This window comes from Microcebus murinus, chromosome 16, assembly GCF_040939455.1.
Source record: "Microcebus murinus isolate Inina chromosome 16, M.murinus_Inina_mat1.0, whole genome shotgun sequence".
Lineage (NCBI taxonomy): Eukaryota > Metazoa > Chordata > Mammalia > Primates > Cheirogaleidae > Microcebus > Microcebus murinus.
The window spans coordinates 14092140-14105639 of record NC_134119.1 but is presented as its reverse complement, the minus strand read 5'-3'; the positions used below and the strand labels follow the sequence as shown (position 1 = coordinate 14105639).

General features: G+C 51.0%; 1 protein-coding gene across 2 annotated transcripts in view; it reads left to right on the top strand.

The window, feature by feature from the left end:
* SLC12A5 (solute carrier family 12 member 5) overlaps nt 1–13500 on the top strand; it is a 40278-nt gene that overhangs the window by 13476 nt on the left and 13302 nt on the right. For both annotated transcript variants that reach the window (XM_012742994.2, XM_012742995.3), the window contains exons 2-14: nt 230–324; nt 691–822; nt 1099–1245; nt 2057–2111; nt 2584–2714; nt 5596–5837; nt 6596–6807; nt 8397–8567; nt 8878–8976; nt 9128–9185; nt 11356–11530; nt 12425–12543; nt 12876–12974. In XM_012742994.2, the coding sequence (XP_012598448.1) occupies nt 230–324; nt 691–822; nt 1099–1245; nt 2057–2111; nt 2584–2714; nt 5596–5837; nt 6596–6807; nt 8397–8567; nt 8878–8976; nt 9128–9185; nt 11356–11530; nt 12425–12543; nt 12876–12974 (1735 nt within the window). The remainder of the gene's footprint in view (nt 1–229; nt 325–690; nt 823–1098; nt 1246–2056; nt 2112–2583; nt 2715–5595; nt 5838–6595; nt 6808–8396; nt 8568–8877; nt 8977–9127; nt 9186–11355; nt 11531–12424; nt 12544–12875; nt 12975–13500) is intronic.

Here is a 13500-nt window from a genome sequence, read left to right as displayed (position 1 = left end):
AGAGCAAGGATGCACTCACATGTTCATTGAATACCCAGCACATGCCAGGTAGTGCATTAGGCTCTTTGTATATGCTGTCAACTAAAATTCTGCAAGGAAGGTAGTATGAGCTCCATTTTCCCAATGTGCTAACCAAGGGTCAGAGAGCTAAAGTGGCCGCACAACTGTCTGCTGGGTGAATGGACAACAACCACTTGGTGCCAGACCCCTGATTCCTCTGCCTTCTCAGGTGATGGCAACCCCAAGGAAAGCAGTCCCTTCATCAACAGCACTGACACAGAGAAGGGGAAGGAGTACGATGGCAAGAACATGGCCTTGTTTGAGGTGGGCTGCTACGGCTGCTGGGCCTCCACCCCCAAGTCATCATCCTGGCTCACCAGCCACTCCTTCCCTCCCAGGGAACGGTACCCGCCTCTCCACCCCTTCCTCATGCCCACTTTCCCCCTGAGCCTCCCCCATCCCTCCTTCTCCCTCCCTGGCATTACCCCCTCACTTCCTGCTCCCCTCTCCTTGTCTTGCCCTCTTCTTTCTCTGCTCTCCTGGCCTGTTCCCCATCCCTTCCCATCCCATTCCAACCTCAGTGGTTTTTCCTTCCTCGTCCCCACCTCTCCCTCTGTCCCTGACCATACAGCTCACCCACCTCCTCCTCCAGTCCCCCAGCCTCCTAACACAGGCACCTTCCCTCCACAGGAGGAGATGGACACCAGCCCCATGGTGTCCTCCCTGCTCAGTGGCCTTGCCAACTACACCAACCTGCCCCAGGGAAGTAGGGAGCATGAAGAGGCAGAAAACAATGAGGGTGGAAAAAAGAAGCCGGTGCAGGTGTGGACCTTGAGGGAGAAGAAACAGGGGAGGAAGGGTGGATGGAAAGGGGAAAGGATGGGCAAAGAAAAATGGATTTGGATGGAGGCAGAAGGACAGGAGTTGGGGGCTGGAAGAGAGGAGGGAAAGGGGGTAAGGACCAGAGGGAACAGAGATGAAAGGCGGGGATGTAGAGAAGCGGAAAGTGGGGGGTGTGGAGGAGCAGAGAGGAGGAGTGGGCCTGGACTGCCGGTGATGACTCGGGCCTGCAGAGACTGACACTGGCTTCCCCGACAGGCCCCGCGCATGGGCACCTTCATGGGCGTATACCTGCCATGCCTGCAGAACATCTTCGGCGTCATTCTCTTCCTGCGGCTCACTTGGGTGGTGGGCATTGCAGGCATCATGGAGTCCTTCTGCATGGTCTTCATCTGCTGCTCCTGTGTGAGTGACACCCTCCCCTCGCCACCCCCTGACAGCTGGGGCTTGGCAGAGGCCTGGGGGTGGGAGGTGGGAGGATGGAAGCATGAGACCTGAGCTTTTTATAGGAACCACTGCTTATGATCTTTGAGAGTAAATGAGGTCTGACTGGTCCTTCCTGCATCTCACAGGCTTGTCCCTGATGGCTATTAACCAGGTTTTGCCTGGATCTCTGTGCGTGTGTGTAATTACACAAGTAATGCAAATTCATTGATGAAAATGATAAGTGTAGAGAAGATAATAAAGTTCACCTATAATCTTATAACAGTTAACATTTTGATAGGTCCAGACTCACAAAAAATAAGATTATGTGTCACAAACAGCATTGTAACTGGATTCTTTCCATTCTCTCTAAAAAATCAAATATTCACTGAACCTCTCGACACATTTACACATCCTTGTGCATAACCTCGAGACAGCTCTGCATGTGAAGGAGCCAGCATGAAAGCTATTATGCCTATGGTGTAGATGAGGAAACTGAGGCTTAGAGAAGTGAAGTGAGTTGTCTCAGGTCCCACGGCTGGTCGGAGGCCAAGCTGGGGTTTCCAGAGCTCTCTGACGCTGTAACTTGTGCTCCTTTCACTTGTGTGGTGAATAAGAGGTTTTCTTGAGCAGGACTTGGCAGGAGTAGGAGTTGGAACAGGCCCAGGGAGAAGCTCAGCAGAAGGGAACCTGTGGGTTTGGCTGGGGTTTATGGGGTATAAGGCTTGGGCCTGCCCCAGGCCACTGTGACCCCCACCCCAGCCACCAGTCTGATGACCTGTTTCCTCAACAGACCATGCTCACGGCCATCTCGATGAGTGCAATTGCAACCAATGGTGTCGTTCCTGGTATGTGACTGGGGCTCCTGGGAGGCGGGGAGAGGGGAAGGTGCCTGGATGTCCAGAAGGAGGGATGGTGCCCTGGGCTTTAGGGGCTATCTGAACCCAAGAGAGGCAATATTGCAGACCAGGGGGCTGGGCTGTAACAGCGCATGGGGCAGGCAGGGCAGCCCTGTTGGGGGTTGGGGAAGGAGGCAGTTGCTGATGTCGACTAGGGCAATGGCAGCCCTCTCCCCTCAGCCTGAGACCCTCCTCTCTGCCATCTTACTTTCTGAGCCATGACCTTACAGGGGTAATTAGCAACATGGTGATTAGTGCTACAAAATCCACACAGAGTGGGTTGCCTGGGTCTCCCACCAGTGCTCTTTCTAGAGCTGCAGCCCAGAGCAGCTCACTTTCTGCCCTGTCACGAACCCCCCTCACCCCCTAGAGCAGCCCCATGCCTCTGGACCCTCCCGCTGATACTAGGTTCTCTCTGCAGCTGGTGGCTCCTACTACATGATTTCCAGGTCTTTGGGCCCGGAGTTTGGGGGCGCCGTGGGCCTCTGCTTCTACCTGGGCACTACCTTTGCTGGGGCCATGTACATCCTGGGCACCATCGAAATCCTGCTGGTGAGAGGGGCTGAGGAGGAGGTGTGGGACCCCAGCCTGGCAGTCAGTTAGCCATGCTCCCTGGACACCTGCTATGGGCCAGGCCATTCAGTAAGGCCAAAGAGAAATCAGAAGTGGTTCTCTTTCTAAAGAGTTCCCAGTCTAGTTGGGGAGACAAGATACAATAATTATGTAATGTAAACAGCAGTCGTTTATCAGGCACCCACTGAGCTCTCAGCATAGTTCCAAGTGCTTTATAGTCATTATCTTGAATCTGCATGAGGTTTAAGTATTACGATGCCCATTTGACAAATGAGAAGCTCAAAGAGGTGAGATAACTTGCTCAAGGTCACTCAGCTACTAGGTAGGTGGCAGAGGTGGGTTGATAAGAGTTAAAATAATGGGAGAAATGATAACGGCAATGTCACATGGCAGCTAGCATTTTGTGATTGCCTCCCATGTGCCGGTGGCTGTGCTAGGTACTCTATGAATGTTGGTTGTTGAGGGCTGGCTGATGGCTATTGGATTGCAAGAGAGAAGACCACGTGAGGGACCTGTGTAAAGAGATCTATTAGGAATAGTGACTGATGGGAGGGAACCAGGTGGCCAGGCAGTGTTTGAAGGACAGGGCTGGTGACTTAGGTCTCTGTTCTTCCTGCCCTTCTGGTAGGGTGTGGGTGCTGATGAAGCTTCCCTAGTATATGGAAGTGGAGCTCACATTTCCCAAGCTTCTGTTCTATGCAGGCTCTGAGGCTTGCTGTGTGTCATTTTATTTTCTCCTTGTGACTCTACCACAAGGGAGAAGGTGACCATTTTACAGATGAGGAAAGTAAGGCTCAGAGAGTTTAAGGAATGAGTGGAAGGGATGTGAGCTTGGGTGTTTCTGACTTGCAAAGCCTGTCCTCATCCATTATACCACACTGCCTTGGAAAACCAGAAAGAGCAGGTGCCATAGCTACTGGATTGGAGCAGGATGGAATGAAAGGCTCAAGGAGGCAAATGCAGAGAGGAGAATAATAGACCTCCATGGCTTTTAAAAATTAAATATTTAAAAAATTGTCATAAAAGCATTTTTGTCCATTGCAGAAAATTGGGAAAATATTGAGGTAAAGAAAAATGTAAAGAAGGAAATAGCAATCACCCAAAGGAAATCACTATTCACATTTTGGTGTATTTCCTTCTAGTTTTTGTTTTTCTATGTGGTATGGGTAATTTGTCTTTTGTAAAATGTACCTCTAGACCATAAATGTTTCCCTGAGTAACTGAAAATTCTCTTTGTAAATATGATTTACAAGTGAAAATAACTTTGGTAAGAATATAAACATTAATATTTAGTATGGAAGTTTTAGAAAATGTAGATGTGTAAAACAAAGGTCATCCACACTTTCATCACTCAGGGGAAACTGCTGCCAACATTGGGATGTGCCCACTACCACACATGCACACCTGTACACACACATGTGTATATATCTTTACATATAAATTTACAAAACTGAGATCATGGAAATACATTTTTTTTTTTTTTTTTGAGACAGAGTCTCACTTTGTTGTCCAGGCTAGAGTGAGTGCAGTGGCGTCAGCCTAGCTCACAGCAACCTCAAACTCCTGGGCTTGAGTGATCCTTCTGCCTCAGCCTCCCGAGTAGCTGGGATTACAGGCATGCGCCACCATGCCCGGCTAATTTTTTATATATATATCAGTTGGCCAATTAATTTCTTTCTATTTATAGTAGAGACGGGGTCTCGCTCTTGCTCAGGCTGGTTTTGAACTCCTGACCTTGAGCAATCCGCCCGCCTCGGCCTCCCAAGAGCTAGGATTACAGGCGTGAGCCACAGCGCCCGACCGGAAATACATTTTTTAAAACTTGATTGTGTTCACCTGATAGCATATGGAAAGCTTTTTGAGTCCATCCATATAAATCCATGTCATCTTTTTTAACAGCTCCATAGTCTATGGGGAGTATCATAATTTATCCACCCCACCTCTAGTTATGAACATCTAATTTATTTCCACCTTTCTGGTGGAAATAATAATAAAAATAATTATTAAGAATTACAATTAATAAAAATAAAAGAAATAAACAATTGCTCCCAACTTCCTTGCAATGTCACTTTTTTTTTTAATGTTTTAAATAAAGAGTCTTTATATGAAAATTTAGTTCGGTCTCATGAGGTTTGAGTTAGCTATACTCATGGTCATATCAGATTTTTAATTGAAGTTAAAGTCTTGGAACTTCATTTTGTTTTAGTCCAGTGGTATATATAATCTCCAAAGTTATCAGAAACCAGTATTCAAGTGGATTTGTCAGTCTTTTCCATGGCCTTTACTTGAAGAAGCCAATTTTAGACTCAGCCAGAAAGAACCACTTTCTGAGATGAATCAAAGTAAAATAATAACTTAAATGATGATAAAAGTTGACCAGCCATGGTTAGAGACAGTTGACAAACCAAATTGGTTATTTTGTGACAGATAGCAATTTACATAATAATCCTAATTATTACCGATAACACATACCAAAACATGTCAATATTTTACAATACTAGAATATATATTAATAACATACTTATACAAGTATAGCCCAAAGAAAATTGAACACCATTTTATATTTGACAATGTTCCCTGGATGGTTTTGGCAATGTCACTTTTTAGTGACTGTGTTGTAGTCCTTGCAGGACAGGCCATGCCTTCCTTAGTCTTTCCCCTGTCACTGGATGTCATTTCCAGTCTGGCACTTCTGTGACTATGCTGTGATGGGCATCGTTTTTCCTAAAGCCCTGCTTGTACTTCAGGTTGTTTCCCTGGGGTGATTCTCAGTTGAGCCTTACTGGGGCATGTACTGGGCAGTGTTTGAAGGACAGGGCTGCTGACTTAGGTCTCTCTTCTTCCTGCCTTTTCCCCACAGGCTTACCTCTTCCCAGCTATGGCCATCTTCAAGGCAGAAGATGCCAGTGGGGAGGCAGCAGCCATGTTGAACAACATGCGTGTGTATGGCACCTGTGTGCTCACCTGCATGGCCACCGTGGTATTTGTGGGTGTCAAGTATGTCAACAAGTTTGCCCTTGTCTTCCTGGGTTGTGTCATCCTCTCCATCCTGGCCATCTATGCTGGGGTCATCAAGTCTGCCTTTGACCCGCCCAACTTCCCGTGAGTGCTGCCGCCCTGAGCCTAAGGCATTGTCTTCCTACCTCCCTGGCCCTGTTTCAGGGGCTGCACACCAGTTTGTGCCAACCCCCCTCTCCCTACCTCTTAGAGTCTGAGTGGTGTGGGTTGGGAGCAGCCTCTCTTGGAAGGGAAAATCTCTCTTGGTTCAGAGGCAATCTCTTTAGAGTAGGATAATTTTTCTGGAGGTGGAAACAATTTCCCCTGTGAGGGTCAACTTCTGGCTGGTGCTGTTGGACTCAGGAAGAGCTAAGTGGGAATGACTTCTGAAAGAATGAACCCTGTGATAGCGAAACCATTCCTGGGTGGGGACAACCTCCTGGAATGGGACAATCTCTTAATGTTGGACAACTTCTCCAGCACGGGAAAGGACACAGAAGAGAGGGCCCAGGGGCTCAGGTCCCTGTTGGTTCTGCTGTTATGCCTAGCCCCCTTCCATCCCACTGCCCAGGGGAGGCCGGCACCCAGGGGCTGCTGTCCACGGTGCTGAAACTTAACACTGCACTGACGTGGCTCTCCACCTTGGTTGCATTTGAGAGTCACTGGGGGAGCTTAAAAACAAAACAAAACAATAAAAACAAAAACAAAAAACACTGATGGCCAGGCTCCACCCAAATTAAATCAGAATCTCTGCATAGAGGGCCCTGGCATCTGTGTTTTTTAAAGCTCCCCTGGTGGTTCTGCTGTGAAGCCAGGGCAAGGTTATGTCACTCCCCATCTTCCCCCCTTGTTTCTCTCCCTAGGATCTGCCTCCTGGGGAACCGCACGCTGTCTCGCCATGGCTTTGATGTCTGTGCCAAGCTGGCTTGGGAAGGAAACGAGACAGTGACCACGCAGCTCTGGGGCCTTTTCTGCTCCTCCCGCTTCCTCAATGCCACCTGTGATGAATACTTCACCCGAAACAATGTCACAGAGATCCAGGGCATTCCTGGTGCTGCCAGTGGCCTCATCAAAGGTCTGGGGGAGGGAAGAGGGCTGGTATCCAACGAATGCTGCAAAATTGTAGGTTAAGCGGTCAGAATTAAGGGGACCTCCCTGGGGTTCAGCTAAATCCAATCAGCTTTAACTGAGCACCTACTCTGGGCCATGTTCTGTCCTTGGCATCAGGGAAGGGTAGAGTTGGAAAGGAGATAAGTGTCTCCCTACTAGTAGGAAAGAAAGTCATTAACATGTATCCATTAAGCACCTACTAAGTACTCAGCACTGTGCTAAGCACTAGGGACACAAAATAAATAAGTCACAGTCCTTGCCCATAAGGAGTCAAATGGTAGAGATAAATGGATTAGAAAATAAATCATGATATATGTAGATGTGCTCTCAATGAACAGAGACTTCTCGGTGGAGGGAGGGTTCATGTGTCTAAGGCAGCAAGACCGGCTTCCTGGACTCATCCGAGGAGGGTTTTGAACCACAAATGGGAAATCTTCAGTTATACCAGAGGAATAAGCGAATTGCAAACAGAAGAACAGCTTGCCTAAAAGCACGCAGACACAGAAGGGTATATTGTGTGCTTCCAACCACAAGTAATTTGGTGTGACTGGGGCACAGAGTGCAAAGGAAGGAGGAGCAAGAATGATGCAGGGCAGGCTGGCATAAGCCAGACCATGGTGGGTCTTGGAAGCCGCGTTGAAGAGTCGGGACTGTGTCCTGAGGGCAATGAGGAGCCACCAAAGGGTTTTGAGTAAGGGATCACGCAGATCTTCATTTCTGAAGGTTCACGCTGGCTGCTAATGTGGGTGGGTTAAAAGATGAGAGACGACAGAGGCCGGGAGTCCAGGAGGGGGCTGATGCCGTGAGGCCAGGAGAGGGAGATGGTGGTTTTCTCCACGAGAGTGATGGAGTGATGTCAGTGGGCATCCCACGGTGGTCCTCAGTCTGGGCTATTTTGCCACCCAGAAGGCATTGGGCCATGACTGGAGACATTTTGGGTGGTCGAAACTGAAGGGGCATTACCGGCATCTGGAAGGTAGAGGCCACGATGTCGCTAGCTATCCTACAACGCTGCAGGGCAGTCCTCCACAACAAGGAATTATCGGGCCCAAGAGGTCACTAGTGCCGTGGTGGAAGAACCCTAGGTGGAGAGAAGGGGCATATTTAAGGAATATTAAGGAGGCACAAATAGACAGAAGTCAGAGACGGTTTTGAGCGGGCGAAGAGGAGAAGGAGGTTTTGAGGGCAAGGTGGCAGCAGTGATGGTGGTGCCATTTGCTGGGATAAGGGAGGAATGAAAGGAGCAGGTTTGGGGTGGATGGATAGCTAGAACAATTTGGGACACATTGAGTCAGTCTGAGATCACCTTTATGTGCCTACTTACCCCACTGGATTGGGCTGTTTGGGGGTGGGGAGTAGGTCTGGTCCATCTGTGAAATCCCAGCATGTGGCCTGGCCCAGCGCAGGAGCTTAGGAAATGTGGTGGAAATAAACTCCAGTCAAGGCTCTGGGGGGAGATGTGGTTGAACTTGACCATGGCTTTTGTCCAGCCCACCTCCTGGTCCCAGAGCTCTGGTGCCCTGACTTCTCCCTGAGCAGCTCGTCTCCCCACAGAGAACCTCTGGAGCTCCTACCTGACCAAGGGGGTGATTGTGGAGAGGCGTGGGATGTCCTCGGTGGGCCTGGCAGAGGGCACCCCTGTCGACATGGACCACCCCTATGTCTTCAGTGATATGACCTCCTACTTCACCCTGCTGGTTGGCATCTACTTCCCCTCAGTCACAGGTGAAGGGGAGCTCGGAGAGGGAGGACTCTGCCTGGGAGTGGATGGGGAGGTGAGGATCGTTGATCGTGCTGGGGGATGTCCTAGTCCAACAGCCCCGTTGTGTGACAGGAGCCGTCAGATCAGTTCCCATTGGGCAGATGAGGGGAGTAGGGCCAGAAGATGCCAAGTTCCATGCCTAAGGTCTCAGACAAGTCGGCATGCTAGGGCCAGGTCCCAGGCTTCCTGACTCCGAGGCTGGCGTCAGTCCTTCCCTGTCTGTCTGGCCTCCTGTGGCTCTGGCTCCTGTCCTAGCGGCGCTTCTGTTCACAGGGATCATGGCTGGTTCTAACCGCTCCGGGGACCTGCGGGATGCCCAGAAGTCAATCCCCACTGGCACCATCCTGGCCATCGCCACCACCTCTGCTGTCTGTATCCTGCACTGCTGGACTGGGACCCACCTTGGTGGGGGAGGGCGGGAGGGAGGGCAGCTGAGGTTGCTGCCTAACCCGGCTGGCTGGTTCCAGAGGGGTAGGAAGGAGGGGGTCGCCAACCTTGGGATTCGCCTTCACTCCTGCTGCAGACATCAGCTCCGTTGTCCTGTTCGGTGCCTGCATTGAGGGGGTTGTCCTGCGGGACAAGTAAGTAAGAAAACGGAAGTTGATCTTGTTTAGGGGGAGGGGTGGGCACAGGAGGCTGAGTTCTGGGAAACAGACCGGGCAAGGGGAGCCAGAACCTGTGCAAGGGGCCTGTGGCAAGGAGGCCATTGGGGGCTGCTTGCAAAGTCACCTTCTTATTTTTTATTTCATCTTTCTCCTGTCACTTCAGTTCCAGAAGCTTGAACGGTGTCTCATTTCCTTTAGGATAATCATACTTTCCTTTTCTTTTCTTTAAAGTTGATTAATTCATTAATGCATCTAATATTTGCTGACTGCTTATGTGTTGGACACTGTCTGCAGTTCTGAGGGAGCAAAGATAACTATTAATAACACAAGGTTTTATTCCTGAAGGGGCTCTTTGGGGGTGGTGACCATACTGGCAGACAGACTTTGAGTGCAGAGTGGCAGGGGTGGCCCTACAGGAAAGCCCAGGGGCTGTGGGCAGCAGAGGGGCCTGCCATCCCATCCTCAGGGGTCTTCCCAGGGAATTCTTCCCAGAGGAGGGAAGGCTAGAAGTGCCTCCTACACATTATCTCATTTGTCCTTTCCACTTTCAATGTTGAGTAGAGATCGGGCAATTGGAGGGGGAAGGGCATTCCAGGCAGTAGGCATGAACAGCATGAACAAGGGTGGAGGGGGCTGTGTGCCCGTACATGTGCACATACACGTGCACACGCATGTACACGCATGTGCACGCATGTACATGTATGTACACACATGTACACGTGCATGTACATGTGTGTGCGTGCCTGCGGCTGTAAGTGGCACAGTGTTGCTGGAGCATCCACTTTTGAAGGGTGCATGCACACCTGTCACAGAGCCACTTTCCACTGACACCACCAGGCTTCCGTGAGGCGATGGAATGAGGGACATGAGGCTGGGACCTAGGCTGGGGCCAGGACTGGTTTTCAGTACCAGGAGATTGGAACTTTATTTAATATTAAAAAACAAACAAAAAATCCCAGGGAAACCCTGCAGGGTTTTAAGCAGAGGTGTGACCTGACCAAACTGTGGACAAATTGCATCTATGTTTAGTTTTAGGGCAGTTGAATGCCCACTCGGCTCATTTTATTGAACCAGGGACCTCCCACACTACTACAAGGGGTGCCGCAGACCACCCACTGCAGCCCTTCATCTGGTTCTTGGTCGGAGTCTTTCAGCAACGGCCCCTTTGAGCACAACTCCAGGGACAGGCCTCTCTCTATAGAGGTGGCATCTTCCATTTTAAGACAGTGTCATTGTTAGAAAATTCTTTTCTTTGATTTTCACACCAACACCACACAATGAGAACAGCAACCTCATTTTTAAGATGAGACACTGAGGTTCTAACAGGATAAGAGATTTGCTCAGAGTAACATAATACTAAGTTGCCCATTTACTAGGATCACACTAATACCATGTTCCAGGCATGGTGCTAAGCCTTTCACGTCTTATCTCCTTTTTCCTCTCACCAGTCGCATAAGATAGGTTTATATATTTATTTTTTTAGAGACAGGGTCTCACTCAGTCACCTAGGCTGGACTGTAGTGGTGTGATCATAGCTCTCTTTAGCCTTGAACTCCTGGGCTCAGGAGATCTTCCTATCTCAGCCTCCTCAGTAGCTGGGACTACAGGCATAGGGCACCACGCCCTGCTAATTTTAATTTTTTTTTTGTAGGGATGGGGTCTTACTGTGTTGCCCAGGCTGCTCTCGAATTCCTGGCCTCAAGAAATCGTCCATCCTTAGCCTCCTAAAGTGCTGGGACTACAGGCATACTCCACCACACCCAGCTAATTTTTAAATTTTTTGTAGAGGCAGGGTCTTGCTATGTTACCCACGCTGGTCTTAAACTCCTGGCCTCAAATGATTCTCCCATCTCGGCTTCCCACAGTGTTGGGACTACAGGTGTGAGCCACCATGCCGACCTAAGATAGGTTTATAATGATCTCATTTTACAATTGAGAAAACTGAGGCTCAGAGAGATTAAATGACTTCCCCAAGGTCACACAGACAGGAAATGCCAGGACGTTTGGGGTCCTGCTTCACCCCTACAGACTCTAGCTGAGTGGCTGGCATACAGTGGGTTGTGCCATTGGTGTGGGGAGACCCGCCTGGGAATGCAGGTGGCGCTGCTCGCCCGGCATCTCCTGTTCCCTCGCTGCTTCATTCCAGGTTTGGAGAAGCAGTGAATGGCAACCTGGTGGTGGGCACCCTGGCCTGGCCCTCTCCCTGGGTCATTGTCATCGGATCCTTCTTCTCCACCTGTGGGGCTGGGCTGCAGAGCCTCACGGGAGCTCCGCGCCTGCTGCAGGCCATCTCTCGGGATGGCATCGTGCCCTTCCTGCAGGTCAGTGTGGGAGGAGGACAGCCTGGCCCCCCCAGTAGACCCACCAGCCAGGCCCCTGCCCAGAGAGCCTGCAGGGTGAACCAGGGCCACCATGAAGAATGGGTGTGCCTTACTTGGGATTTGGTCCATGGTTGGTGCCATCTCTTTAAGTATTTTCTGCTCTTAGGGGAAAAAAATAAATGGCCTTATTTTGGCTCTGTGGTTGGTCAGGGACTCAGGGAGGCTAAGGGGCAAGAAAAGGGTAGCTCTCTCTATGGTGCTTAAGAAAAGGAGATTTATGGAGCACAAGGTCATGGCCGCTTACTGGTCTCCCGACAGCTCCTCTCCCATCTGGCCCATTGGAGCTTCTTTCCCCTCCAGGGATCGTTTGAACTTCCTCGCAGTGGGGGACCAATGTCAGGGTAGGCGAGACACAGCAAAAGCCTGATATCACTTTGGGTTCCCTAGAGCAGCGGTGCCCGGCCTTTATGGCACCAGGAACTGGTTTCATGGAAGACAGTGTTTCCGGTATGGGAGCAGGGGAGGGGGAGGGAGGAGGTGGAGCTCAGCAGTGATGTGAGCAATGGGGAGCGACTGTAAATATAGATGAAGCTTCTCCTGCTCTCCTCCTGCTGTGCAGCAACCCCCCTCCGCCAAGTTTCATGGAAGATAATTTTTCCGAGGACGGCGGGGGTGTGGGCAGCGGGGTGGGCAGAGCTCTGCGGGGGAGGCGGCACCAGCACGCAGCCCTTGGGGTTGGGGACTGCAGCTCTAGAGGATGAGAAACACAACATCCTCTCCCTTCTTCATTGGTGATAGGATCCCTGCCTCTGCTCCACTGGTTCCCAAGACTGGGGGCGAAGGATGAGAAGTCCCTAAGGTCTCAGTCTGCCATGACGGTTGCTCTGTCCCCAGGTCTTTGGCCACGGCAAAGCCAACGGTGAACCAACCTGGGCTCTGCTCCTGACTGCCTGTATCTGCGAGATTGGCATCCTCATTGCGTCCCTGGATGAGGTCGCCCCCATCCTCTCGATGTGCGTGCCTGGCCTCTTGCCCTCCCCGTCAGCTCAGGGGCTTCTCTGCCTGGACCCTCAGCCGCGACCCATGACAACCCACCCAAACATCTTAAGAGCCCCAGCGAGCTCCCCACTGGCCAAGGGGCGGCCCTCTGTTGTATAGGGGTTCAGCCCCTCATGTGTCGGGGTGTGTTGTAAGGGGATTTGGCTTTGAACTCCGTCCTGGGCAGCAGAGCAGGATTCGGCCAGCTCCCTGGTTTCTTTCCCATTCCTCCGTTCTTCCTTCATGTCTCTATTGCTGTTTCTTCTCCCCTTTGCATCTCTGTCCCCGGGACCTTCCTGTGTTCTAGGTTCTTCCTGATGTGCTACATGTTTGTGAACCTGGCCTGTGCGGTGCAGACGCTGCTGAGGACGCCCAACTGGAGGCCGCGCTTCCGCTACTACCACTGGTGGGTGCCCTGCCCCCACGCCCCGCTGGACCATGTTCTTGCTTCCGCCCCAATTCCTGCCTCACCTCGGCCCATCCCCTCTGGATCTGCGGAGCCCAAACCCAATCCAGGCATCCCATTTTCTCCAGCTTTTGTTGCCCAACCCTCATGAGAAAGGCCCTGGAGGGGGTCTCCTTACAATCCTAGATAGTAGTATAACCCCACCCTAAGCCGTCTCAGCTGGGACCCTCCCCCTGCCCCTGACACCCAGCATCTCACAACCCAGCATGGAGGCTGGAAGTCAGCCTGACCCGAGTCCAAATCGTGACTCTGCACTTCTGAGCTGTGGGATCTTAGCTGATGATGTAGCTTCTAAGAGCCTCAGTTTCCCCGGCTGCAAATGGCTTGTGGGCTTCTCCCGAGCACTGCTGTGCGTGGGAGATGCCCGCTCCGCAGGGGCTGTTCAGCCCAGTGTTTTACACTATGGCTCTTCGTCCCCACTGTAGACCCCAGGGGCAGACTGGGAGAGATCATCATGCTTGTTCTA